Below are 27,502 nucleotides of genomic sequence, written 5' to 3' on the forward strand. Positions count from 1 at the left end.
TACTGTCTAAATCACAACTTTGAACACTCCTTTATAATCCCTGCTTTTCATCAATCTTTACTAAAAGGCTGTAACTATCTAACTATTGATTGTTTTTTGAATGTATAAGTGAGTGGTTTGGCCTATATAACGTCAGCAAATAGTGAAATATGCCCGTTGCAAGTTCTTTGGGCCCATTTGAACACATTTGGGTGGGTGTCATGTTTTGTCTTCTCAACAAACCCAATGAAATTAAATATACTTACATAGATTTAAGAAAACCTTAATGTATTCACATTTGAGAAGCTGGAAGTGGTGAATTAATCCCATTCTTGCTTAAAAATCACAAGTGGTTACCAGTTTCCAAGACTGTCGCAGGATCATTTTGTGTTAACGAATCATTGAATCATTCATTTTTCTTACTTTTTAAAAAAAAAAAAAAAAAATTTATGGTTTATAACCCGAAAGGAATTTAATAGACACTCCAGTTTTCATCCCTTTCGGACATTAAAGATCGACCATATCTGCCAGAGGCTGAAGTGAGTGGCGAGCCCTCTTATTCTTTCCAACGCTACCCCACCGGGCTCTGCAGCTCTGTACTGCACTCTAATAACAACAGCTTGGCTAAAAATCCCACGGATTAGCGGGAGAGATGGGGAACGTGGCAAAAAACAAAAACATCCTTGTCCCAAAAAATGACAGCGACATCGTCAAAAACAACAACAACAGAGGACTTGGAGGGAGGCCAACAAAGGAACAAAAACATATTTACCAGGCAAAAGAGAGCATCACCATCATCATCCCGTCGGTTTTGAGTTTAATCCATCGCACAGCGCCCCCCCCCATACATTCTTGCGCACAAATCCCCCCCCCCCCCTCCCCCACGTGCTCCCTGACACACTTGAACACGCACACAGTGGAAAACACACCCTCTTTTTATGGCCTATTGTTGTACAGAGCAACCAAACAGCTGGCTGTAGAAGTCATCAGTATCTGATTTGCTTTAGAGCGCTCCCAGCTTGTAATAGAGGATAATTAGAAATTTAATTTGCCTGGGCAAAGAGGGCTAAAACCCTTGTCCCCCCCCCCCTCCCCCCCTATTCCCCCCTTCCTCTTCCACCACACCCGTACACCCCCCCCCCCCCCCCCCCCACACACACACACACAGCTTTTAGCAGGCGAGTGCCATCGGTAACAGATGGGAAAAGGGAGATATTCACAGCCAGTCCGGCACTTCAGAGCAGGGCGGGGGATTTTAACGCCCCCCACGGTCTGAGTCTCCTATGGCACAGCCTTAAGGCGCTGGATGTTGGGATTAGCAATCAGCCCCACGGGTGCTCTGTCCCGGCCCAGTCCTCCCACTACATGCAGTGTTCCTCCAACCTTTTAGCAGCTTAGCTCTTTGATCAGCTTACAGTTGTGTGCCCAGAAGATTTCTAATAGTTTAACCTTTTTGTCCATTTTATTTAACTCAATATGGTAAACAGCAAAGCTTGAGTACAGCTGGGGTCTTTATTTCAGTTCTTCAGTGGATACATGACGCAAATGTGGGATCATGTGTCTGCCACATCTTTGAACATAAATGGACTTGATGTTTCTGTGGTATTCCAACTCATCCGAGTGTGCTTTTCTATTATCTTTCACAAGACCCTTGTGATTCTGGTTTAGTCATTATTGTTTTTCCACATTTCTCAAAAAAAAAAAAAAACTGTTCTCTTAGAGCAAACTCCTCACATCAGACTCGTGGGAGAACAGATTGTGTTTAACTGTGACTCATTCCCTTCCTCATAACCACAAAACATGGTGTGCTAAAAATCCACGCTGGCGTTGCTTAGTGCTTTAATCATTATTTTTTATTTATTTATTTATTTTTTTTCTTCCTGCGTGTGCTTTCAAGCCAGTATTCAAATCTCGGCCGAGAGGTTGATGGAAAAGAGGGAGAAAACGGCGAGGTTATATCGTAACCGCCACCCCCCTCCCCTCCCCTCCCCAGCACCGCCGTCCCTGGATCCTGAGCCAGTATTCATTCTTTCCTTTGACAGCGTCTGCCTCCGCCTGTGCTCGCCCAGCCCTCGGTGTGGTATGCAGCATGGCCGACTGCTGCCTCCTCTGCCCGTCGTTGCAGCACAGAGCCTCTCCTCCCTCACACACCTAAACTGCGGGGTGACGCTAACCTGCCACAACATGTCTCCTCCTGGCTTGTAATTGCTCAGGGCCACCGTGCTCCATGATGCTAACGTCTCCTGCCCCCTCCCCCCCCCCCTCCCCATGCTGCCCGTCTCTCCGAGTACGAGTACGTTTTCCTGTCAGTACTTTTCTATCTTATTCTGCTTCTCAGTTACTCTCCTCCCCACTTCCTAACCTCGCCTCTCTCGCTCTCTCTTCTCTCGTAATTTGCAAAAGTACCGTTTCATCTAAGCCCGACTATTTAGAAGTGGAATATAATTATATATTTTGTCTCTTAAGGTAGGCTCTGACTTCTCTTGACAGGAGTAATCCCATGGGAGAATGGGTTTAAATCCAATTTCTTCACTCTTCCTAGTTGTACAACCACTTTTCTGACATTTATAGTACATATTATGTCTTCATTTTCACTTTGTAAGCTGTCACGGGTTTGGGTTTCTTTATTCCTAAGGGATCCGACGAGGAAGGAAAGATTGAGTGTCTTGTGTGTTTCATCTCGTCTATATTTGGCTTCCATGTTTGTTTTTTTCATTATCGCCTAAACTGCTGATTAGTTTTGCAGCACGGGTTAATTGTTGGTTTTTTTTTTTCCTCTAAAATATTTGTGTATATTATAACTTCCATGAGCCCTAAAGTGACATTAAAATGACTTAGAATTACAAAACCCACAGAGTTTCTGTAACAGTGGATTTCATCGCAAATGTTTTGACCTACAAATGCATTGATAGACATTTGTCAGTTTATTAGGTACGCTAAAACACTACAACTAAATGCAGTCTGATGCAACAGCCCTGCAACAAATCTTACCCAGTGTGGGTTATAATGTTCACTATTGTTTAAAGGGTTTGATTCCAGTGTGTGATCATTTTTTTTAAAGGATGTAGTTTGTGGTGCTGTTGAAGCCGGGGAGGCTGTAGCTCGGTTGGTAGAGTAGGTCGAACACTAATCAGAAGGTTGGTGGCTCGATCCCCGGCTCCTCCCGTCCACATGCCCAAGCGCCGCCGAGCAAGACACCGAACCCCAAATTGCTCACGATGGCGTACCATCGGTGTGTTGTAAGTCGCTTTGGATAAAAGCATTAGCTAAATGAAATGAAATAGATGCTAAAAATAAACCTTCGCGCCTAATACGAAGAATTGCTTTTTGGATTTTCCCAGTGACGTAAATGGGCCGGCACAATCATAAATATTGTGCCGTCTATTAGTGAAACGGATCATATGGGCACTATATCGCAGTATTTCAGGAATACAGTTTGATTAGTGGCTGTTTCGTGATGGTTAACACCTTATGGTAAATACATGTTTAGCATTTGCTTGGAACATTTTAAGCATTTTAAGTTCAGTCAGGTGAAGGCTTGTCGCTGACTTTCTTGATGCCTTCCAACCTCCGTGCAAGTGCCGGTGTCGTTGTAGCAGATGCAAATGATTTTCGAGAAGCTCGAATAAAGGAACTTCGCCCGGGAGCTCGCGGGCAATATACTCGCCTTCCTGTCACGACAGAGAGAGCTGGGCTTCTGTCGGGCTTCTGAAAGGATCATATAATGCGTTTTACTGGCTTCAGGGTTCAGTCAGACTGACTTCAATGACTTCCGTGACCTGATCTGTGTGAAAGAATTAAATCTCTGCTGGGTCGAGTCTGGCTGTTTAATCGATTAACCCCGCGATTGAACGGGGAGGTACATCGTCTACCTCCAAACAACATCAATAACAGAGGATTTCCTTTAAGTTACAAGAGACACTAGCCTCTCGCATTCTCTATTTAAAAAAAAAAAACCCTCTAAATGACGAGGAGGTTGTGCCTCATTGAGATGAAGCCTGATTGTGCTCTATGTTCTTTCTGCAGGAGCTCATTCTTTGGTCTCTTCAGTGTTTTCTTCCTCGTTATTTTTTGTTGTTGTTGTTGTTGTTGTTGTTGTTATCAAGCACTACATTTACTGTACACGCAGTATGTGCTCTGATCTAATCTTAGACTATAGAAGGAGCCCGCAGGACGCTTTTGTTATTGGAAAGGTCCATTGTTATGTATGTCCACAATACAGCTTGAGGTTGTTGTTTTTTTTTTCCTATTGTTTAGGTAAACCTATACGTTTAACAATGCCTGTGCATTTGTATCTCAGAGACTCGTGCAGAAAAGAAAGCCCTTGAACGCCATTAACACTCATCTGTCTTCTACAGTTCTATTGAGTGCCTTGCAGCGCACCACAAAAGATCAAAAACAATGGCTAAAGGCCGTCGCCCTAATCTCCCTCCTCTCCCCTCCCGAGGTGTTTTTGTCCCCTGCTGTCTCCCAGCCTGGGGTCATCAATTCATCACCTTCACAGCTCCTCCGTTACCACCACCTCCTCCTCAGAGGTCTTTTAGTCGCCCCGAAGCAGTTCAGGGAACAACTGCTCAAGTCCTGGTGTCAAATGGCAAACGTGAAATGCGAGTGGCAAGACGGCGACCGCGTCTGCAACAGGTAGTGCGGATGGTGTGTTTTGAGTTTGAAAAATGAATACTACTTTTAAAACAAACCTTGGCATTTGTTGAATCACATTAAACAAACCTGCAGCTCTCGTTGAAGGTCTGGCTATCACTGCTAATCACTTTCAATGCAGCATGTTGGTCTGCAGATGTTGTTCTGGGGGTTTGCAGGCGTGCTGAATCAGTAAAACGGTTGCTGTAATCTTGTCTTTGAAAGTTTGATTTTAAAATGTGTGCGTATTCAGTCGACATAAAAGATAATGCAGCCGCTAGCGAGACCTGAAATTATCAGTTGATTAAGTAATTAGTCAATATTGCTGATATTTTAATATTTGTTTTTTTTTTAAGGAATTTAAGATCAATAACGGCAAACAAGCTGTTAATTTACCCTCTCAAATATTAGGAGTTCGTTCCATTCTTTGCTGACCAGTTTTCTGACATTTATATAAATCGGCTTATTCAAGAAAACAATAAACGGATCAATCAATGAAAGAAGTAGTTGTGGCTGTTTTAACAAAGTACCTTGTGTTTTAGACTTTGAGAGGGTCATAAGTCTACAGTAGTAGGACATCTATGGTTTTATAATTAAAACCTATAATAACCATCTGGTAACTGCACGTTTTGTTCCACTTCTTGAGCGCGAACACACCCAATCTGTCCCTGGCAGTAAATTCGGTAACACACCCTTCGGTGTCGCAGGTCTTAGCCCTGGGCGTGTCTTTGTTAGTGGGTGTTGACTTTGTTTCTCTGTGTGTGTGTGTGTGTGTGTGTGTGCGTGCGAGTGAGTAGGTGCTGGCACATTTGAGTGTTTGCATTTAATCTTGCGCTGCCAGCTTAGAGCGACATTTCTCCCCGGAGATTAGAAGATGTTAGAGGCACTGCTGTGGAAATAGTCTCTCTTTCAATCTCTAAACACACACAGAGGCAAGACAAAGTGGCTGTTTGCAATGTTGCTCTGTCAACTAAGTGATAAAGCACCGCAATAGACCATGGCTAATATGATTTTATAACTACTCAGACCGAGGATTAAATAATGAGGCATATGGTCATTAGTGTTGACGACGTTATTTATGTTTTTTTTTTTTTTTTTTTTTTTTTTATTGAGGCAGTCTTTGAACTTTACTTGCTCGTGAGAGAAATCACTGCACGTCGTATTTAATGACTCAACAAGATAAGATGTACCGATAAAATAAACCCACTTGAAATCCTTCTTTGACAGGATTAATGTATGTACAGCAGCCCAAAGGTTTTTTTTTTTTTTTTAAGTGTCTGGAGTTGTTATTGGAAAAATACTTGACTTCCACTGAAGCCGAGCCCAAATTCTTACATAACCGGCGCGGAGATGAGCCAGATCAGCGGTAATGAAATTGGTCCGTCTGCATCTGATTTCCACAGAACTGAGCTCGCTCGGCAAGATTACTCTCGCTGAAAATAAAGTGCGTCTCCTGCTGTCACGTCTCCGTTTACACAGGTGCCGCGGCGTTATGTCAGATCGGCTGGATTTAGGTGCTCCGCTCTCGCCGGGCTGCCGCTCCGAATGTCCGTGTTTGTTACCGGAAAGGCGTCGTTTGGAGCCGGTGGGGGCGGTGGGGGGGTAGGGGTGGGGGGGGGGTTTACCGTCGCGCCGTGACGAAACCGCCGCGACACCGCAGACGGAGCACGGGGAGGTGGATCAAAGCACAATTAACTGGAGGTCCCCTGGCCCGCCTTGTGCTCATTGGCTGCCTCGGGGCTTCGAGCCTGTCATTAGCACCCAAGTAAATGAGGCTGGCTGAAGGATGCCGTCTCACCGCCAGACAGACAGAAACCAAACGCTAGCGTGGGACGAGGACCGTTTAATGAGCGGGAGATAATCGAGAAAAATTAGATCTATGTGAAGCTCCCCGTGGCGTTTTAATCCGCTGTCGGCGCCGGAGGTATCCTCTGCGCCGTCTCCACCGAACTTGTCGCGTTGATACACTGCTTCTCTCTCGCGAGCCCGGTTTCAAGTAACAGTACCGCTGAGCTTTAATTATCAGCTCAACCCGTCAACTCGACAGAGGTTCCCCCCCCCGCGAAAAGGTGTCTCGACCCGGTGTCAGCTGCCTGCAGAGGAGACCAGCAGACGCTTTATGTCTGCGTAATGGAAGTACGCCACAATATTCCAGCAGCAGCACATTAATGTAATACTAAAGTTTTAGAGTCACTGGAAAACTGCTGTGAGGGTTCTCTATTCGACTTTGATGGGTCCAGACATAACACGCTGTTCGTGATCGTAAAAACTCATAAACGTGACATAATATTGGAACATTGTTTTACGACCGCATGTGAGGCAAACCGTTGTTGTTTCCCCCAGAAGGCCTTCACCTGGAAACCCCTGCATTAATTGAAAATTAAGATACGCATCCTGTCCAGAGGCGGTTTGAGCTCGGCGAAGTTCACTTATATACCTTCTAACCGCTTCGTTACCGTACATTATTCAAATGGATGAGGATCTGAAATTGGCTGCCGGCCTGCAGCCGGCTAGTCCTCCGCACAACGGAGAGGAAGAGGCCTCGGCTCCGGTCTGAATCCGTCCTCCGTCTTTAAGGAGCCCGCTAAAGATTCGCCCTCTCACTGTTTTTGCCCCTGTGTGTTTAGGTTGTGCGCGGCCACCCAGCGTGCAGCACGGAGACCTGCTGAACCAGACCGAAGCCAACCGGGGCTCCTTCCTGCCCGGCACGCTGCTCACGTATGGCTGCGAGCCCGGCTACACCGCAGACGGACCCGCCACCATCATCTGCACCAGCTCCGGAGCCTGGTCCTACGACCCGCCGCGCTGCCTCAGAAGCAACGGTGAGGAAAGGTCCAAAAATACATACAACGCAACAAAGCGGAACAAGTGTTCCCTGAAAACAGCTTTTACGTTGTTGTTTTTTTTTGGTTTTCGATACAATTTCAAGTACCGTGCGACAGCTTTGTGGTCCGTTTTTTTTTTTTTTTTTTTTGGCTGATTATGCTCGTGTGAAAGCGTAGAGAGTCGAGAATATTCCAGTCAATAGAAAACCTGCTGCTGAAAACACTCGATGGGGTGAATTGGATTTTCGTCTCACCTTCAGAAAAGTCCGCTTCGCGGATATGCAGCATGAGCACAACACGCGCACGGCTGCGCTAAAACTGAAATATCACGCGAGTGCGACTTCGCGCGGTACCGTGACACCGGCAGACAGCTTGTCCCCGGGAGCCGGCTGGGAAATTTCAGCCCAAACCGGAGCAATCAAACCCGTCCGCAGGTAGAAATGACGCCGTGCGTCGAATCTCTGACCCGTGTCTCTCTCCAGTGTGCTCGCCCCCAACCGAACCAGAGAACGGGGGCTACCGCTGCCACCCGTCCCCCTGCCACCGCCTCACCCAGAAGACGGTCATCGAGTACTTCTGCGACGAGGGTTTCGCTCTGAAGGGCGACTACAAGTTCCTCACCTGCCAGAACGGCGAGTGGGACGGCCCGATGCAGATCAGCTGCCGACTCACGCAAGGTCTGTCCTCCCCGCCGCTAGCCCTCCCTCGACGCAACGTCGCGCAGCGAACCGGCGAGCCGACCTTCTCACCTCCTGTCTCGTCTCGTCTCGTCTCTTTTGCGTCCCTCAGACAAGGAGCCGAGCTCCCCGCTGGGCATCCCGGCTCTGTCCATCGTGGCGTCCACGGCGAGCTCCGTGGCGCTCATCCTGCTGCTCGTGGTGCTGTTTGTTCTGGTGCAGCCGAAACTCAAGTCCTTCCATCACAACAGGTAACGTACGCACGCGGAACCGACTCCGAAATCGAAATAGATGATTTTATTTTCTGTTTCAAAACATACAGTATCCGGTCCTCTGACTCTTTGTGTTGTGCTTGCCTGCAGACTGTGGACTCCATTATAAAGTTGTCGCTGGGGAAGTTGCTCCACTTCCTCATATCACATCAATAAAATGGGTCATAATAAAAATAATAAAAAAGGTCCCCTTAGTTTTCATCATGAAGCGAATTTTATTTGCCTCCGCCTGATCCAGATCCTTCGACCACCTGGTTCCCCTGCGGCTGTTTTATCTTACTGAGGAAGATGAACATGTTAGGAATCTTTTCTTTTTTTTTTTTCTTCTTTTTTTTTTTTATTATCAGCCTTTCACTTCCTTATACAGAAACTCTCTCTCCACTGTCGTAGCGTAACACAGGAGTTTCTGCTTTCCGCGGACACGCCCGTTACTCAGATATTTCTTCACGTATGACTAGTTTGGCGAGTTTCCACTTCTTGAATACCTGAGAAATGAAAAGTAAAAAGGTATGACGAAAGGGTTTTATCTCATCCCGGTCCCTAACTGCCTCTTCTGCTGTGATAATAAAGGCCAGGAGTATTTGATCTAATGCTCATTGGCACTCCTGTTGATTGTGGAGTTGGCCAGAGGGCTTAGTGCAGCCGGCTATAAAGGGACTCTACAGTCAACACTAATCATCTCCGCTCAGGAGTTGTTGTTTTTTTTTGTTTTTTTTTTGCCGCAGCACGCACGACTTCCAACCCGACCGTGTTATGTGATCCAACTTGTCCACGCGTGTCTTTCTACCTGTCTCACTCTCCCCTCACGTCTCCGTTCGCCAGGAGGGAGCAGGGCGTCTCAGGCCAGTCCAGCTCCATCATGGTGGAGGGCGTCCAGGTGGCGCTGCCCTCCTATGAAGAGGCTGTGTACGGAAGCGGCGGACCCTGCGGCGCGTCCGGTCCTCCGCCTTCCCCGCCGCCTCCTCCGGCGCCTCCGGAGTCCCGGGTCCCCATCGTGCTCTCCGAGGGGCTCCCTCAGGGGGCCGCGGGAGGCCGAGGCTCCGGCAGAACCCGCCACCACAGAGACTTAGACTTCTGTCTCCCATCCACCTCGTCCTCGTCCTTCTCCCGCCGTCACGCAGAGACGGTGCTGGTTCACCAGGCCCCCTCTTCCTCCTCCTCGTCCTCCTCTTCATCATCATGGGCCAGAGAGCACCCTGGGGGTGCGTGCGCAGGCCCCCTACCCCTCCGTAGAGACTCTGAGAGCAGCGACCAGCACAGCCTGCTTTCTGTCACCTCTGCGGATGACTTTTCTGACGGTAAGAGGAAGCCGTCTCTGTTATTTCACAGATTCCCTTTAGAACAAGAAGACTTATACCAATATTATACAATAATAGTGCATATGTTGTTTTTCCAGATCATATTTTGCAGATTTACAGATTAAACAAGACACACAAAGTCATTTACACACGACTGTTTACTCAGTTGCCAAAAACACAAGTTAGGTTAGGTAGTTACTTTATGAATCCCCGAGGGGACATTTTTTTAAATTGTCAAAATGTCAAAAACATTCATTGGCGAACATGAATCAATACTTTTTTTTGGGGAATATGAATGTCTCCCAGGTTTGAATGTTATATGTCGTATAGATTCGGGTGCACCGAGAGACGCTCAGTAATAACAACACATGAAAGTTACGTTTGTGACTAACCACGTTGAAATGAGCGAATCATTTCACCCCGACGTACCGTGAACTCAGTGGTACAACAGCGAGAAATGTTACACGCTGCTGTTTATTTGTGGAAAATGTAGCCAGTGATTTTATTTGTTTGACACTCGGGGAGAGAGAGAGCATGTACAGAGTCGAGCAGGGACAGAATTTAAGAACAGACGAAACCAAAAAAAACTGAGCTCCACCAGAAAGGGACCCTTCAGCCGCTGCTCTTTTCTGATGACACTCCTCTGTTCTTCCTGCAGATATTCCCCTGCTGAAGGAAGCATGAAGCCCGCTGGCCCGCTATCAGCATCAGCAGCAGAGCCCCTCGTTCCCCGATCGCTCGCTCGCTGCTGGCCAGAACTGACTGTGGCTGTCAACCTACTTCCTCCCACCGCCCCGACCACACCCCTCCCTCCCCCCGCCCACCCCCCGACCCCTCTCCCCCCACACCCACTCCTCCTCCTCCTCCTCCTCCTCCTCCTCCCCAGCAGCCAGCAGAGAAAAGACTAGAAAAATATGCCCATTCCCCCATCGCAACTTCTTCTGCCATTGCTACCCATGCAGAGCAAAAAGCCAACGACCGACACCAGTACTGCACCAGAAGCAATGATGGAGCACCACAGGAGCGCTGCGGGATCAAACTGAAGACAAGCCAGACAAACAAAGCGGTGCCAGCTCAACATAAATCCTGTATACGAGTCAAGGTTGTGTACTATAGGCTACGTATCGCCGTGCACCTGCCTTCCACCCAGGTGTAGTTCTTCATATTGACGTCGCTCACAGGAGCTTCTCCGGAGAAGGCTGCAGCAATCGAGACACATCGCCTCTGACTGGGATTATATAAAATAAATATATAAATAAAATAACTTGGGATTTACGCTCCCGCCGCCGTGGCGCTCAGAGTCCGAATCGTCTTCCCGCTGTACTTGAAAAAGTTGTGAGTGACGCCTGAGTTTGTGCGGCCCTCTTTGTGAATGCTGCATGTTGGTTGTTTATTTCTTCTTTTTTTTTTTTTTTTCCTTTTCTTCAGTTATTTGCTGTCACAGCGCGGCGGCCCACTCTGAATGAAGCATGAAGCCTCCTCTCGCTCTCTCTCTCTCTCTCTCTCTCTCTCTCTCACACACTCTCTCTCTCTCACTCTCTCTCTCTCACTCTCTCACCCTCTCGCTCTCTCTCTCGTCTATCTGTGCATCCGGCTTGGCGTCTAAAGCGTATGGATTAGTAGGTGCGACAACCACTCCAAAGCTAAAAAAGCAGGGCGCAGCATTTTTACGACGCGCCGCGTCGCCGCCTATAAAAAGAACCTGCCTCCTTTCCTTTCCCGTTGCCCGCTGCACCTCGGTGTCGGGAAGGTGCTCCTTCTTTCGCATGGTTGGGATCGATGGGGTGTTTTCTAGTTCCGGGGGAACCGCGCTTGCCCGTGTCCGACCCGTGTAAAGGAAAGGGAGGCGTGATGCCACGCTGTTGTGTCAGAGCTGAAGAGAGGGCGGTTGTTGGAACACGATGTTCGGGGACGTGACTAAAACCTAAAGGTTGTTTGTGTTTAATTTTCCTCCCACTGTATTTATTGTTTGGCGTGAGGCTGAGTTTGCTTTGAGGTTCTGAACAAGAGTGTGTGTGTGCGTGTGCGCGTGCGCGCAGCCTTGTATGTCAGCAAGGTAGGAGAGGACGTGTCCTCGTACGGTAGGCCTCGATACAGCCACTTCCTGATTGGCTTCTCTTCTGATCAGAGGCTGCCTCCACAGTGTCCTCGTCCGTCACCGTAGGAAAACATCCCTCCCAGCATCGAATGAGACACACGAACAAACCAGCGTCACTTCGGCCGTCGAGCCCTCAACACATTGCGCGTGTTATTCGTCTGCTCCCGGGCTAGAATACGTTTTTATTTTTTTATTCTTATTTTATTTTTTTCTGCTGAATGGCTGTAAAACACACATCTCCTCAGAGAAACTGCCCATCTTCACGCTGAACTGAAGACCCTCCACTTTTTGTGCATTATTGACACAAACTGCAACTGGTTGCAGTGACATGATAAAAGTTTTGTTATATAGCACCCCGTCACATATACTCCGATGCCAAGTGCAAATTTAAGAGAGAATCATGTTCTGTTAGAAGTCACCCTCATTTTTGTGGGTTGCTGTTGTTGTTTTTTTTATTTCGTCGCCACTTGAAGAGCTTTAGTGGTTGAGCTGGTCACCGTGGAAACAGCAGGACTCTGGATGGACCCTGAGAATTACTTTTAAAGCTTAACTGCTCAGAAAACAAACACACAACAACCGGTCTGAATTTCCGTTCTCCAGTTTTATTTGGCATTTGTGGTCTGTCATTGTCAACGGCTACTTTTATTAATGCAAACAACATGTTGCCTTAGACTTGTACATGTTCTTTTCTTTTTTGTTTTTTTAATGTATAATCTTAAGCCTCCGCATTGGTTGCTTTACAATATTGCAACACGTTCTGTTCTCCCAATGGCCTTACTCTATTCTTTTCTATTCTATGCATAAAAAAACTGTCTTTGTGTATTTATCAATGAGTTTACTTTTGTTGTGGACACGACTAAACGAATGTCCATCCTTCTCTGTCCTCCCCTAGCTTTTCCAGCTACTGTGATGATGATGATGATGATGATGATGACGATGATGATGATGATGATGAACCTATAAGCACCTATATTTCATTACTCCCCGGCTTCTCTTTTGCGAATAAAAAAAAAAAAAAAGACATTAAAATATAATGGGATTGGGAAAAAAAAAGAAAAAAAAAAGAAGAAATTAACTTTGCGTTCAGAAGCACTGTTGTACGGTGTTGCTTCCCTGAAAATAACAGGTTAAAAAGTACACATCTGGATTTTTAGTTTCAATGCTTTCAGCTTCGGTTTTTCCTCTGTACATGGCAGTGGGTGTGAAGATAGTAATTTAATATTTGTATAAAGTTTAATTTAATTTTACAGTGTGTATATAACTTTCTAATTAAAGCTTTCTTTTGAATGTGAAAGGTGACGTGTCATTTATTCAAGTAGGCTGCGTCCTACGCTGCGGTCCTGCTCTATGTTACTGTACAGCCGGAGGAAAATATTGATCTTACTCATTATTTTCATGTCGAGACATTTCCAGTACCTCTCAACCATGGCAGCGTGTATCCGCTCGTGTTCGACAAAGTGATTCATTTTCCTTTCGGTTAGATCTGGAAGACTTGAATCTTGTTTTGCACATGGATATCCTGCTCCACTTCAGTTTAAATGAATGTACAAAAGCGTTCCTGGAACTGTGTAAGTAATCAGTGTAATGTTTCTAAAGTTACTTCAGGTGTACCCAAGGTATATGGAAATCCAGTCAGCTTTTGATTTTGATTTTTGATTTTTTGATTTTATACACTTTATTAATCCCCGAGGGGAAATTTCCACGGTCCCTATAAAACACCTTTGTGGGGTAGAACTAGCCTCCATCAATTAAAAATGTACTAACATAAAATGAGATTGAATATTCTTGGTCGTCATAGTTTATTATCCGGTTTATGCGGCTGTGTTTGATTTAGACTGCGTAATGGCCCGGCCTGATGACCGTACCACTCTTTAAAGCCTTGGTATATTTTAGACTGCCTCTAAAAACCGATTTCATATGCTTGAATTGTGTAAAAAAAAATGATGCCTCGTGGCTCAACTTGCAGTTTATTATCATGTCCTTTGTCCCGCTGTTACAGTGTTTTACCGCTAAGCTTCTTCTTTTTTTTTTTTTTTTTTTTTAAAGAATATCTCACCGGACAAAATGTCATCTATTTTCCTCTTCGTATTCTTAATATTGTGTCTCGAGTGACACCTAGTGGCCAGAACTACAAACTGTAGCAGGGGCGGGCGGAGGGAAGGCGAGCGGTGACGTCACATTCGGGGACCTCACCTCCTGCCGTTCGGCTTTTTCCGTGTCCTGCAGTTTCAGCCTCCGTCACGCGTCACGTGGGTTATCTCCGAGCCCCCCCCCCTCCCCCTCCCCTTCCCTTCCCTCCCCCCGCCCCGCCCCCCTCCTCAAACAAGCAGCGGCTCCATTTTGTTTGACTCTGGAGTTGGCGGTTAGTGTCGACGGTCAGCGAGAAATATCACCTCACCAACCCCCCCCTTAAAGGTGTGTATACCGGGATTGAGATTAATCCCCCCCCCCTCTCTCCTCGTGCAGATGTACCTTTGCCTCGATTTAAGCGCCCGTCTTTTGTGCGCGGGTATCGACTGAACACGGTTCGGTTCAACTCGCCGACGAGCGAGCTAAAACCCAGCTAGCCGCCAAAAAAAAAAAAAAAAAAAAAAAAAAAACCCCGTTACACAAAAACGGTACCCGGGCCGAGTCGGGTTAGTTCAGCGCCGTCCTCGAAAAAATAACACGAACGTCCTGTAGTTTTTTTTTTTTTTTTTTTCCCTTCTTCTTCTTCCAGTTGTTCAAACGTGGCAGACAACATGAGCGGGTGTCGTATCTTCATCGGCCGGCTGAGCCCCTCGGCCAGGGAGAAGGACGTGGAGAGGTTCTTCAAAGGATACGGCCGTATCCGGGACATCGACCTCAAGAGAGGCTTCGGGTTTGTGGTGAGTCACGTCCGACCGCGAAGGATGGTCAGGGCGGTCCGCAAGTCACCGGCAGCACTTCTTATTTTATTTTTTATTTTTTTATTTTTTTAACCTGCATGCAGAAAAATAAACAGCAAATTGACTTGTGTTCATCCGGGTGCAATTCACACGACAGATACATCAGGTTTCTTTTTTGCCCCTTTAAAAAAAAAAAAAACACCCCACAAACACAATGGGAAACACTTTAAAGTCGTGACGCAAAAGTCAAGACGAGTTGATGCACAGGGCTGCTTGGAGGTGGATGATTTGATCAGTGTCTTACACAGTTAAAAATATGAATGAAAGAAAATCCAGTGGTAGATTTATATCTGTGATACTGTTTTTGTCTTTTACATGTAGGGTCCTCACACACAGGGGGGTGTTGTTGTTGTTGTTGTTGTTGTTTTTTTGTTTTTCTTTCTTTTCTTTTCAGTCACACATTTCAGTATATTTTCCTTGAACTGTTGTTCTGTTCTGTGACACATCATGCGGTGAAAAAGTGACTTATTTTTCTTATCCAGAAGGAGGCCGGTTGATCTGAGTTTTCACACCTCCAGTGTCTAATTGTGTCGAAGTGGAACAGATGTCCCGTCACAGCTCCTCCTGACAATGCAGTATTGTTTGTGTCTCCGGCCGCCTGGTGTCGTATGACAAAGGGGCACAACAGTTGTAGCGTCGCTGAACAAGTAGGCTGTTGGGGTAGTGAGTCATTTATACTAAAGTTAAGTTTTTGGATGTAGCATCTGTCGATCGTAAAGCGGGCAACGGCGTCACGGCTGGTTCGGCCGACGTACCGAAATCTCCTCTTTTGTTTCGCTGGGTGAGGAAGAGCAGGACAACATCATCACTGAAATGTTTTTTGTTTTTTTTTGAAGAACGAGTTGACACAAATCTATTCAAAACTTCTTCTTTTTTTTTTAACAACTGTCACAAATTTGCGTTGCTGCTGGTATGAAGAGTTTTGATGCAAAAATATTTGTAAATTACGCATTTTCTAGTCAGTTACTGACCCCCCCCCCCCCCCCCCCCCCACCCACCCACCCCCGAACTGTGGATGTGAACGTTGCGCTTGCTTTGCCGCAGGAGTTTGACGACCCCAGAGATGCCGAAGACGCCGTGTATGAACTCGATGGCAAAGAGCTGTGCAATGAAAGGTGGGGAGTTTGTTTTCTCTCTCCGTGATAAAAGTGACGTGCGTTCGATTCAGAAGTGATCGTTAACGTCTCCCTCTCTCCCCCCTCTCTCCCCCGTCCGTGATATCAGGGTGACCATCGAGCACGCTCGCGTGCGCCTGCGTGGCGGCCGCGGCCGAGGCGGCGGCGGTGCAGGCGGACGTTTCTCTGACCGCTACGGTCGAGGATCCCAGAACAGTCGGAGGTGAACAGCTTTCGCACGAACCTCGGGCGCTGCAGACACCTGATTTTTCGATTCAGAGAAGGAACACGTGTTCATCGACAGCTCTCTCCCGAGCGCACCGTTGTTGTTATTATTTGTCGAAACGTCGGCGGTTCGATCACTGCCGGTTATATTTGTAGGAGAAATTTATTCACGATGCATTGAACAGTTTGAGTACTTTTGACATCGGCGCTGTGAAGGACCTTTCGCAGCGATATTACCGCCCACGTTATCGACCGCTGTTTATTTCTTCCTTCTGTTGCAGTCGAAATCCTCCTCCGATGCGCACGGAGAACCGGCTCATCGTGGAAAACTTGTCCTCTCGCGTCAGCTGGCAGGTTAGTATTGCTACACGGTTATTTTTAGACACTTATGACTTTAAATGCTGCAACATCATTAAATGTTATCATCTCCAACAGTCTGCTTCCAATATACACATACAGTTGTTGAATTGCTGCTAAAAAACATTATTGAGACTGTTTCTGAAATCAAATCAATAATTTTACCAGAAGTTTTAATATGTATCAGTTGTCTATGATGAGTTAAACCCAAATTGTTCTTTTATAAATGATTATTGAGCCTTAACAAAGAGCCTTAGCAACAACAAAAAGCTTAATTTGTTCCTGTGTTCAAATTTTAACCAATTCTTCACCCCTCTATTTGCCAGCCTGACTGTTGTGTCATATGGAAGAGCTCGCTTATGGTGGAGTTTACCCCTTCTGGGTCCTTCTGTCTGGGTTGAGCCTGTGCTGTCAGCCAGTGTGTCCTACTCCTAGTTGATGCCCGCTGGTCATGTGAGCGCTCGCTCCACACTAGAGGCGCTGGCGGCCCCTTCGCTCGCTCGCAACGCCTGCTGTGTGGTTGAGAGCGAGAGAGAGGAAACAGAGAGGTGGCAGAGAGAAAGCAGAGAGTCGATGGTGATGGTGGTGGCGTATTGATCGATGGTTCGTTAATTTGAGGGGCTTCGATCGATCGATATCCCCCCTCCCCTCCCCCCTCTGGTGTTCCCGCACATCGCGAGAGAGAGAGTGTGAATTCGTCCCAGGTGCCCATGGAAATAATCTGCTGTTATCCCGGTTATGGTGGGCTCGGAGAGCCCGCGGCCCAGCCCAAAGGGTTTCGCTCTCAGGTAGTAGTTTCCTCTCTTCCACCCTGTTCACTCTCTTTACTGAGGTGGGGTGCCGAGGCAGGGGCGGTCCCGGCGCGGAGCCCTGTGCCCTTCTTGTCAGGGAAAATGGGGCTCTATAAGTGCCAAATGCTGCCCAGGCGGCGCCACTGCTCTTCAGTTTATACAGATGGTGATCATCTCTCTGTAGTTGTAACGAGTGGCGCGTCCAAGGATCTCAATGCTGTTGCAAGTCCTCAGCTCTCTAGAATAGTTCTTATCCGGATTGGCTCAGAACTAAATTGCCACACATTTGACCTTTTTTCATTTTTTTTTTTTGCTTTCTTCAATTTCCCATAAAAACCCATTCAGTTGAAGGTCTGGCTGTTTGAACGGACTTTGAGGTCCTTGGACCCGCTCTCCTTTTCTGCAGTAGCCTGTCTAGTCCTCTCAGAATCTAACCATCTCTCTTTTTGTGGTAAATAAGTTCATGCCTGTTTTTGTGTCCCAAGCCTCTCCGTGAATTAACTGGTGTTTACGTATGTAGGACCTGAAAGATTTCATGAGACAGGCTGGAGAGGTGACATTCGCAGATGCACATCGCCCTAAGCTCAATGAAGGGTACGTCCATTAAATATCGACATATGGGATCTGTATTTGTACGGGGTGGGGGGGAGGAGGTAATCAAAAAGTTGCCAAACTGCTGCTGTTGCTTGGAAACATGATGCTGCACCACGACGTGCACAGAGCAGGAGGATATATCTTAACACGTGATGAAAATCAAAAACCCAAGATTCGAACTAATAACCTCTCGTTTCCTTTTTTCAGGGTGGTTGAATTTGCCTCTTACAGCGATTTGAAAAATGCTCTTGAGAAACTGTCAGGAAAAGAAATCAATGGCAGGAAAATCAAGCTCATTGAAGCAGCCAAGAAGAGGTGTGTTGTCACTTTGTTCACTACTTCTAACACTCGGCGCGAATGGTGAACTCAGATGCGCCGTTCAGTTGTAGCTCCGAGGTTTAGATGTGTGAAATTGAACCGAGTCTTGATTACCAACGTCACCAACGTACTCGTCGGGAGAAATTTGTAAGAACATGAAATCACAGGTTTTTAGAAAGTTACCTCACTTCCTTGATGTAGATTATTGTTAATGTTGTACATTACAATATCACAGGCTTCACAACAAATACTTGAATGAAATGCAGTAGTTGGATTATTCCGCTAATTCTTATTTCTTGATCATTTTGCCAGAAAAAAAATCACCGTAAATGTTTGAGAAACGCTCATTTTAAATTCCTGTAATCTGAATCAAGAAAACGACGAAATCCTCGTGTCTGACGAACTGCAGCCAGAAAACGTGTCCAGTGTTCCTGCCTAGTTACCGGCCGACCAATTGATGTTTTTGTTTGAGCTCCCGCACGTAAACCTCGACGTGCCGCTGTCTTAATTGTCCCTCTCTTTTCGCCCCCCCCCCCCCCCCCCCCCAGGTCGAGAAGTCGCTCCCGGTCCGAGAGCTCCTCTCGCTCGCGGTCCCGTTCCCGCGGTCGCTCTCCATCTCGCTCGCCCCGACGCTCCCGCAGCCCGGCCAAGGCCCACAACCGCTCCCGCTCCCGCTCCCGCTCCCGCAGCGGCTCGCCCGCCGGCGGCAACTCCTCCCCGAACCCCAAATCCAAGGAGCCCCCCAAGCGCTCCTCCAAGACGAGTAAGTCGGCCACGCCTCCCTCCCCTCCAGCCGCGCAGAGGGCCTCCGTGTCCCGGTCCCGCTCCCGCTCCCGCTCCCGCTCTCCCTCCACCGACAGCCAGCGTTAAGAGCTCAGGAGCTGCTGGAGTTGTTGGGGATCGACTGTAGGATCGTCTCGTTCCATCGGCAGTCAGCGTGGAGGAGCTTGAACGCTCCCCGTGACCTCCGAGACGAGACCCGAGTTTTCCCTCAAGTAACGTTTGTTTGTTGTTGGTTTTTTTTTTTGTTGTTTTTTTTTTTGTCCTGTCTGGATTTTTCTTGTGACTGTCCTCCCTTTTTTTTTTTTTTTTTTTTTTTAGTTTTTTTTCTAACGTTGACACGGATACATCATCAAGAGTCAGACATTTCATTTTAAACAGACGACACTGACTACGCAGTGATGCTGATAATGCCCCGCCCCCTCCTCCCCCACGCCCCGCCCCCTCCCACCTCTGTGTTCTGGACCCACAACGCGCGTTACATCCCAGCAACTCCTCCCCAGCCTGTTTTCAGGTCCCGCGTTACCCTCTTTGTGTTCTCTCTCTCTCTCTCTCTCTCTCTCTCTCTCTCTCTCTCTCTCCCTCTCTCTCCCTCTCAAAACGCCCGAGTGAACCGGCGTCTCCGCCGCCGCCGCCGCCACCCGGCCTGTAAATGAATCTCTACGGTTTGATAAACTTTGAACTGGGATCGCGTGTTTTCCAGCAGCGCCAGGATGCTTTTGATAAGTCGTGCGACCACTTTTATTTACGTGTTTTTTGTGATACTTTTGCTCGTCGGTGGGAGAATTTCTAGTCACTTTTCACGTCTCGCCCACGTCCACCGTCTCCCCGTATTTTCTAAGCCGTCGCTCCCACCACAACCTGTGTGCGTGTGATATCTTATAACTTAGGATGCTTGCATGTGCTTTAGTTTGATCCAAATTTATTATCGGGACTTCTTTTTTATTTTATTTTTGGCTTAAAGCTCTTGATAACTGATATTGGCAGCTTCTCTATCAAGAACACTCGTGTACAGTGACGTGCACCGATCCAGCAGTGTGACAGCTGTACAGAAAATGTATTTCATGTTTCCTGCAGTGACTATTAAACTTTTTGTTTTGTTTTGTTGAGGAAAAAGTCACTTTTATTTTTTTTGCCAGTGTTACTTACAGGATGCGGTTTATTTTAGCATTTGTAATGTTTTTATTTTTGTTCTCTTATTTTTTATTTTTATTTTATTCTTTTTATTCTGGGTTTGTGTACAGATTGCGGACTTTTTGTTTAATTGTAATTCCAAGAATACGTGTTGGTACTGTGACTGATGTTACTGTGGTTCAAATGATGTAGACAAAGAGTTTGGAGAAACACATTTTTGTACATGAGGATTTTATTTTCAGTGAAAACTATGATGGATGTTTATATTGGTGTAGGAAGACGGTAGACTTAACCAATAAATCAATTTGATCTAAAACCCGGGAATTTTGTCTTCATTAGTGCTTTCTTAAGAAATAACTGTACAAGTTCAGAAGATACTTTAATGCAGTTGGAAAACTTAACTTTATTGCTCCTTTTCAGTCCACTGCAGGTGTTTAAAAAACAACAACAAATGTCCATCAAAAGGAGGTGCGGCGGTGTGTTGGAGGTCCAGCTGTCATGCAGCCCACTCGGCGGGCTCTTTCCGTTGGTCCTCGCTGGTTGCTGGCTGGTAAGTCTCTGTAGGTCACACACACACACACACACTCATTACAAATACTAACAAATATCTGACCTTGTGGTGAAAATATATTTTGACGATTATTCTCCCTGTTCAACATTATCTTGTGTGTTTTTTTTTTTTCATATTCTACTTCGCCCTGATTGCCGAGACGACTGGAAACTAAATAAAAGATGCAGCGGCGTCGGATTCGAACTGAACGGGTGCACTCGATAACATTAAAGCTTTAGGGGCGGGGGAGGGAAGGAGGGAGGGGAGGGGGGGGGGTGACCTCGCGGGTTTCCTCCTCGTAGCTCTAGAAATCGGGAGCGCTTTTAATTCACCGCGAAAGGTTCGGTTGAGCCGCGAGAGGCCCGCGCGGCCGCGCCTCACCTCCCGCTGTGGCGGCGAACCTCCGGTAGCACCTGAACGCCACGATGAGCAGCCCCGCCTCCATCAGCTGCAAGGACACGTAGACCATCGGGAAGAGGAACAGGGGCCCGATCAGCGCCGGGGGAAACGCTATCTTCAGTATGGCCGTGCACAGCTGGATGTTCTGGCAGCCTGTTTCCATAGCAACGGTCCTCCGCTCCCTGAGAGAAGGGGGGGGGGGACTCATTCATATACACCGGTTGAATTAAAGGTAAAAAAAAAAATACAACAAACCTCTTGGACTTACGGGTGTGTGAGTCTGAAGAGAGAGGAGATGATGTATCCGACGGAGTAGCCGACGAGGGGCATCAGAGCGCCGACGGCCACGAGCGCCGGAGACAGCACGGTCAGGATGGAGCCTCCGATGCCGACGCTGGTGATGACGCTGATACCCACCACAGAAATCATCAGGATGGTGAGGCCCACCTGAGGACGGCGGGACAGGAAACACGTCACGCCGGGGTGTCTTCCGCTCTGGTTCTATTTCATCATCAAGCCGTAAGTCCCACGATACGTGTTTTGTCTCCTCGTCAAAGAAAAAAAAAAAAAAACTCCACGATCGGATCAACCCGATATTTGAATCGATCATTTTCATGTTTTTTTTTTGTTTTGTTTTTTAATGACTGCTCGTGTATACCCTCGTGCGTCGTCATCAGTGGGAACCAGTGCGCCTGAAGTTCAGAGAACCCCCCCTCCCCCACACACACACACACACACCGACGCTCACCTTTGTGACGACCTTGGCGTACTTGGGCTTCCAGTAGTTGACGAGGATGCCGAGGCCGCAGGGCGCGAGGACCGCCACCAGCGAGATCGCGATGTCGGCGTACGGCACGGCGTCCCGCACGTTGGAGAAGCCCCGGCAGTAGAGGTGGAGCAGGAGAGGCATCGCGCCCAGAGCCAGCAGCGTGGAGCAGCTCGTCATCACGATGCTGGACGTGAACACAGAACGGGACACGCGCCGCTGAAACACGCGCCGACTTCCACTGCGGTTAAATCGACCTCTTTTTACCCGGCCGGCTGGCGAGCCCGTCGCGACGACAAAAAAAGGTAATGCAAAATAAGTGGCTGAAATTTATTGCGGGCCAGCAAGGAAACGGAATATTAACTCCCTTCGCTTTGCAGATGAAGAAAATGGCAAAGACGGATATAGCGGGTTTATTTGAAGGTGGTTGTATAAACGGCAGAATTAGATCTTGTGGGCGGCTGCTGCTGCTGCTGCTGCTGCTGCGGAGGCAAACGGATATCTTTAGTTTTCGGAGCATTTCCTCCTACAAGGTAAACCAGGTTGTTTGGGAAGTCTCTCCGTGAGCCTGCTGAGGTTGAGCTCCGACTTCTGTCTGGCGTCCCCGAGATGTAATGAGCTCCGAAGCCTCCAGGAGCCGCCGCCGAGGCTTCAGACTGAACGCAGGTCGGACTGTTTACATCAGATACCGTTTACCTGCCGGCTGATTGTTACCAGGCCTCTTTTTTTTTGGAGGGGGGTGGTGGGGGGGGGGGGGGGCCCGGCCCACGCTGTCTGTTCTTACGTAACAACAGATGTTAAAGCACATCCCTTTACGCACCTTGACCTTTGCTCAGAATTTTTTTTTTTTTTTTATTTTATTTTTTTTTTTATGTGAAATAGCCGTGGTGCTTTTTTTTTTTTTACTGTAAAAACAAAAACAACAAAAAATAAAATAAGAGGATACGATCCTCAGACGTCGGGTAGAGCTGGAGCGTGAACGACTGCACACCTGCCCCTCTACGAAGGAGAGGCTTAATAACGGGGCGAACAGCCGAGCGGTTTGAACGTCACCTTTAAAATCTGATATCGACGTTTTATGAGCAGACCGCTGACGCCCTGCGGGTCGTTCAACTCTCAATGTGTGCCGCAGGTCTTCACGTCGCAGTCCGCCCTCTGATTGGCACATTATCAGGGGTAGCTGCAGCAAAACAAGTGCTGCGATTTAAAAAAATAAAAAAAAATTTTGCTATAATATTCTTCTCAACAAAATACTCCCAAAAATCTCACGCGTGAAACGAAACCGTCTGTACGGCTGGAAACGTCTCCTCGGGGATTTTGGGTGGAATGACCCTTTTTAACAGGACATCACATTTTAACCATACTTTCGTAATCGATAAGATTCTCGTGTGTGTGTGTGTGTGTGTGTGTGTGTGTGTGTGTGTGTGTACCTCAGGTTCATGTCGCCCTGCAGAGCCAGGGTCAGGATGTTGGAGAGGCTTCCTCCGGGACAGCAGCCGCAGATCAGAACCACCACGGCCGTGATTTCGGGCAGCTGGAACGCCTGCAACGTGAAAAAATGTTTAAAAAAAAAAGCTCCCAGAGTGCTGCCGATGTCTGGTACTGATCACTACAACACAGTAAATCTAAACTGCACGTAGTCATTTACAACACAACTGCGATCATATCGGCGCCCGGGAAGTTGCGAATTTTGTTTCCGTTAGTAACTTCACCAGAGTTACATTTTTTTAAATCAGTATTTATTCTTTAGCCCCTTGATTTACACTTTTCCTCTTTTTTTTTTTTTTTTTTTTTTTTTTTTTAAGTATTAATTTTTCTACTTTACTGTCAGAAATAATACAAAAAAAAAAAAAAAATGTGTTCTGAGGATTTGCTGGTTTTGCTGATTTTTTTTTTTTTTTTTTTTTTTTTTTAAATCGGCAAATAAGTTCAGGCCTGACGCACTTTTGAGACTCCTCTGATTCCCTGAACGGGTGGTGAAGGTCTCGCAGAGGACACCCCGACCTCAGGAACTCAGTGTCCGTGGTGAGCGTTGATTGCGGTCACACTGGACACGCCCGGCTCTGCGTCTGGCGGTGTTCAGGCCAAGGACGCGTTCTCATCCTTATCGGAACCAGTGTGTTGCTTATAGTCGAGCCCCTTGTGAGAGCTCGGACGAGGAGGTTAAGCAGCCGGGCACGGCCACACGCTGCTGCCTCCCTCCTCCACCGAGCTGCTGCCAGTAAACATCGCCGCGATTTCCACCGCGATGTTCGATTGCCTTATTTTATTTGACCCGCAGCCCCGAAGGTGATTTTAAAGTGATAAACTCGCGAGTTCTCACACTTGAGAAGATGAAAACAGGTTTTTCAGGGAGAAATTATATACATTTCTCAGTTATCATTACTTTTCTGTCCGCTGACTAATCAGCTGATCATTTCAGGACTACAAACATAGTAATTAACTGCTAGAAAATAAATGAAAACAAACAAAAAAATGACGACCCAACCTTTTTTTTTTTTTATTATTATATATAACTGCATAGAGACAAATAAATATAAAAAGGTGAATTATTTACACTATAGGAGACCTTTCATGCTCCCTGCATAGTGAAATCCAATATTTATAATCTTACCTACTAGAACATAGTGATACCAACCTTGGCTAAACAGAAGGCTGTGAGGGGCATGACGCCATACTGGGCCAGAATCGCGATGGCGACGCCTTTAGGTTTCATTATGTGATGCTGGAAAGAGAAGAAGGAACAGAAATCTTAATGTGGCCGTAAGGACCATATTCATCCTCCATACACGTGATGCGGAGCACATTAAATAGACGGATTCGTACGGACGGGCCACCTTGATCTTGGACACCTCCATGGTGCATCCCATTGAAACCATGACGATGAACAAGACGATTATCAACAGCAAGTTGACGGTTTTGTCCATGACCGGCGACATCAACGGCGTGTAAACGGAGCTGTCGTTTGCGGCCGTCGCGTTGAACGAGAAGCTGCCGTTCGGTGACGGGTCTGGATCTGGGACCTGACCCGCCGTGGAGGGGACGCGGCCTTCCATGTGTCCGTATCTGGACGCGCAAACGGGGCGGGGCAACAGGGACGCGAAGCAAGACGGAGGGAGAAGGAGCAGAAGAAAACAAAAACAAAAAAAAAGGCAGGTGAAATTTAACTGCAGGAATGTTTCTTCAAGTTTCACAGTTTTCTCGTTTCCTCGTCCGTCAGTCGCGCACCGAACCATCAGCCGCTGGCTGCAATCGCACCGTCAAACCGTCCGAGCAAGACGAGAGCGAAGCAGCTCGGAAAGGAGGAAAAAAAAAAAATGCCTGCGCTATTTGACACTTGACAGAGCATGTTTTTAACGTTTCACACAGGCAGCACGCAGAGATGACCCTCTCCGCAGCTGTGCAAGTTATATTTTTAACGCATGTTTACTGTTAAACTAAACGTCATATTGTTTGTAAAAGTATTTCGTCTTTTTTTGGAGGATGAAGCTTCTTCCATAAATGAACTGTGAAGCTGTGGAGGTCAGACTCTTATTAATAATTGAGCTGTCATCAGCGCTGGTCTTCAGCGTTTACTCGTGAACTGTTTCTGCAGATGGCAGAAAGACTGCTGTTGTGTTGACAAGCAGAACGTTTCAGCGGACGAGGTCAGTGATCAGACGGCGAGCAGGTCATAGTACACCTGATCTGGTCCTGAGAGCCTCTTACCTAACATCGCATGTGCTGTCGAAGAGAGTTGTTTTTTAATGCTGTCAGTCAAGATTTTTTTAAATATATATATATATATATATATATATATATAAAAGCATCAAGAAAATTAAGATCATGCAGTGATAAAAAACATATTTGTGACTTTTTTTTTTATAGATATTTGAAATTGTTTGCTTAATCTTGATTATTTCTCTCCGCTAAAAGTGATCGGGCCGCAACAACTGCAGGTCCAAACCTTACCAAATTTAGCAACTGGGTTGCAAATCCCCCCCCCCCCCCCCCCAACTACTCCGGCACAAAAAAACAACACACATTGACCTCAAGGTGGCGCTATGACAATCAACTTTAGGTTTTTTGCGAATATCTCGACAACTGCTTGGGCTAAACTACTCCAGGTTTGAAGCGTCTCCAAAATCTATCCACCCCTTATCTATGGGCAATTTAGGACCAATGGCCTCCGACCGAGTTCCAGGCGAGGCTCGAACCCTGAATGTTCCTGCTGTGAGGCGCCAGTGCTTGGACCCTAACCATCACCCCTCAGACCTATATTTAAAATTCCAAATCTCCAACCATTTTCACGTGACGCGCTTACGACAAATCACCGCCCCAAAAATGTGTTAAGCTTCATTAAAGCAAAGCACCAGGTGGGACCTGATCCTCTAACCTTCCTGCTGTGAGGCGGCACCGCTAATCACCGCGCCACCGTGCTGTCGACTTCACCACCATACACCCGAGTCATCAGAATGACATGTGATTGTTTTCACGCATGTAATGTCTTTCTCTCTCTCTCTCTCTCTCGTTATTAGGTGGTCGGTTAAATGCGCGACCGGTGCAGTCAGTAAGTCACTTTCTCTGGACACCTGAAGATCAGTTGTTCAAATCCACGAGAGGACAACTAGTCAACAGTGTTTCTTTCATGTGGTTCTTGCGTTCATCTGCTCGGACCCCGATCATTGCCACTTGCAGTTGTATTACTTAACAGTGTTTTTGTTGCACGTAGATGTCGCGCTCCAAAATGCACATATGGTGCTATAAACGGATCTTTTCAGTGCGCTTTCCTTCCCGACACGATAAAAGAGAAGGTGAGGTGATATTACCCGGAAAAAAAAAAAAGTCTGATTAAAATGCTCAGGCAGAGCTAATGCATGTTTCAATATATGAAACGATTTTTAATAGCAATTTTAAGACTTTTAAGCAAAAACAGTGTGTTTCCTGCTGAATATGTCCAAATTAAAGTGATTATAATCAGGCATATTCCAAATACATGTGGGTCACTTTAAATTAAAAAAAAATAAGAGCCACAAACATTTAACAGTTCACTTGTCTGCCTATGTCTTACCTGTTTTTATAGCTTTCGGGCATTTGCAGTAAAGATTTGCCTTGATATCGGTGGTGGTGGTGAGAATCTCACGCTGATGTAAACGTGAAATATTTCTTTCAGAAAAGCAGTTTCAATCTGGTCGATCTTACTGAGGAGAAACCGACAGCGTTTTGATTTTTTTTCAAACCTCACACTCATTTGTGCTTCGATGCCAATTCAACCTCCATCTCCATAGTTGACGACCACATCCTCCCTGCTGGCATGCTCACATGCTGCGTGCAGACAAATTGCTTTCACAGGATTTCGCATGTCTATTTTACACTGGTAACGTGAAGCACATGTAGCACCGACACACACACACACACACACACACACACACACACACACACACGCAGCTCCATAAAAGTGTCAGGCCATAACAAACCGATTTCCATCGCCGTGCTGAAAGTGAGAATTGTACACCTTTTCTTAAAGGTCAGTTTGTACAAAGCAGAAAAAGACAGAAATAAAAAATTTTAAAAAAGAAATAAAAGCAAAAGCCCTCAGGTGGATGATTGCCCAGGAACAAACACTTCTCACTGCTTGTAGTTTAAACCTGACAGATGTGTTTGCAGCTATATTGTCCATGTGTGGTTTACCTGTCGGGCCAGGGGGCTCCTCGTCTCTTCTCTTGTCTTCTCTCTGGAACAAAGTCTGGTCCTGTTGCGTCGTCACTCCTTCTGTCAGT

General features: G+C 46.8%; 3 protein-coding genes across 6 annotated transcripts in view; 2 read left to right on the forward strand and 1 right to left on the reverse strand.

The window, feature by feature from the left end:
* susd6 (sushi domain containing 6) overlaps positions 1-13,081 on the forward strand; it is a 30,974-nt gene extending 17,893 nt beyond the window's left edge. The window contains exons 3-7 of the mRNA XM_069161651.1: positions 7,245-7,439; positions 7,925-8,119; positions 8,232-8,370; positions 9,214-9,689; positions 10,348-13,081. Coding sequence (XP_069017752.1) covers positions 7,245-7,439; positions 7,925-8,119; positions 8,232-8,370; positions 9,214-9,689; positions 10,348-10,373 — 1,031 coding nt within the window. The 3' untranslated portion in view covers positions 10,374-13,081. The remainder of the gene's footprint in view (positions 1-7,244; positions 7,440-7,924; positions 8,120-8,231; positions 8,371-9,213; positions 9,690-10,347) is intronic.
* A 1,019-nt stretch (positions 13,082-14,100) lies between these two features.
* On the forward strand, positions 14,101-20,352 carry srsf5b (serine and arginine rich splicing factor 5b). 3 transcript variants are annotated; one of them, XM_069161869.1, is made up of 8 exons: positions 14,101-14,202; positions 14,507-14,654; positions 15,759-15,829; positions 15,939-16,052; positions 16,336-16,408; positions 17,723-17,796; positions 18,004-18,111; positions 18,663-20,352. In XM_069161869.1, exons 2-8 carry the CDS (start codon positions 14,529-14,531, stop codon positions 18,982-18,984), a joined length of 888 nt encoding a protein of 295 aa, XP_069017970.1. In that variant the 5' UTR covers positions 14,101-14,202; positions 14,507-14,528; the 3' UTR covers positions 18,985-20,352. The 3 variants fall into 3 exon arrangements, with proteins under 3 accessions (XP_069017970.1, XP_069017971.1, XP_069017969.1); XM_069161870.1 differs by lacking the exons at positions 18,004-18,111; positions 18,663-20,352 and having other exon boundaries at positions 16,738-17,739; XM_069161868.1 differs by lacking the exon at positions 14,101-14,202 and having other exon boundaries at positions 14,564-15,829.
* A 38-nt stretch (positions 20,353-20,390) lies between these two features.
* Positions 20,391-27,502, reverse strand: slc10a1 (solute carrier family 10 member 1). 2 transcript variants are annotated; one of them, XM_069161867.1, is made up of 8 exons: positions 27,414-27,502; positions 24,581-24,809; positions 24,382-24,468; positions 23,174-23,286; positions 21,726-21,930; positions 21,246-21,424; positions 20,960-21,159; positions 20,391-20,586 (listed from the first exon to the last, which is right to left on the reverse strand). In XM_069161867.1, the coding sequence occupies exons 2-8, from the start codon at positions 24,797-24,799 to the stop codon at positions 20,525-20,527; spliced, it is 1,065 nt and encodes a 354-aa protein (XP_069017968.1). In that variant the 5' UTR covers positions 24,800-24,809; positions 27,414-27,502; the 3' UTR covers positions 20,391-20,524. The 2 variants fall into 2 exon arrangements, with proteins under 2 accessions (XP_069017968.1, XP_069017967.1); XM_069161866.1 differs by lacking the exon at positions 27,414-27,502 and adding an exon at positions 26,794-26,955.

Source organism: Embiotoca jacksoni, unplaced genomic scaffold (genome assembly GCF_022577435.1).
Source record: "Embiotoca jacksoni isolate LCO1_2020_lvr unplaced genomic scaffold, fEmbJac1.0.p SCAF_29, whole genome shotgun sequence".
NCBI lineage: Eukaryota > Metazoa > Chordata > Actinopteri > Embiotocidae > Embiotoca > Embiotoca jacksoni.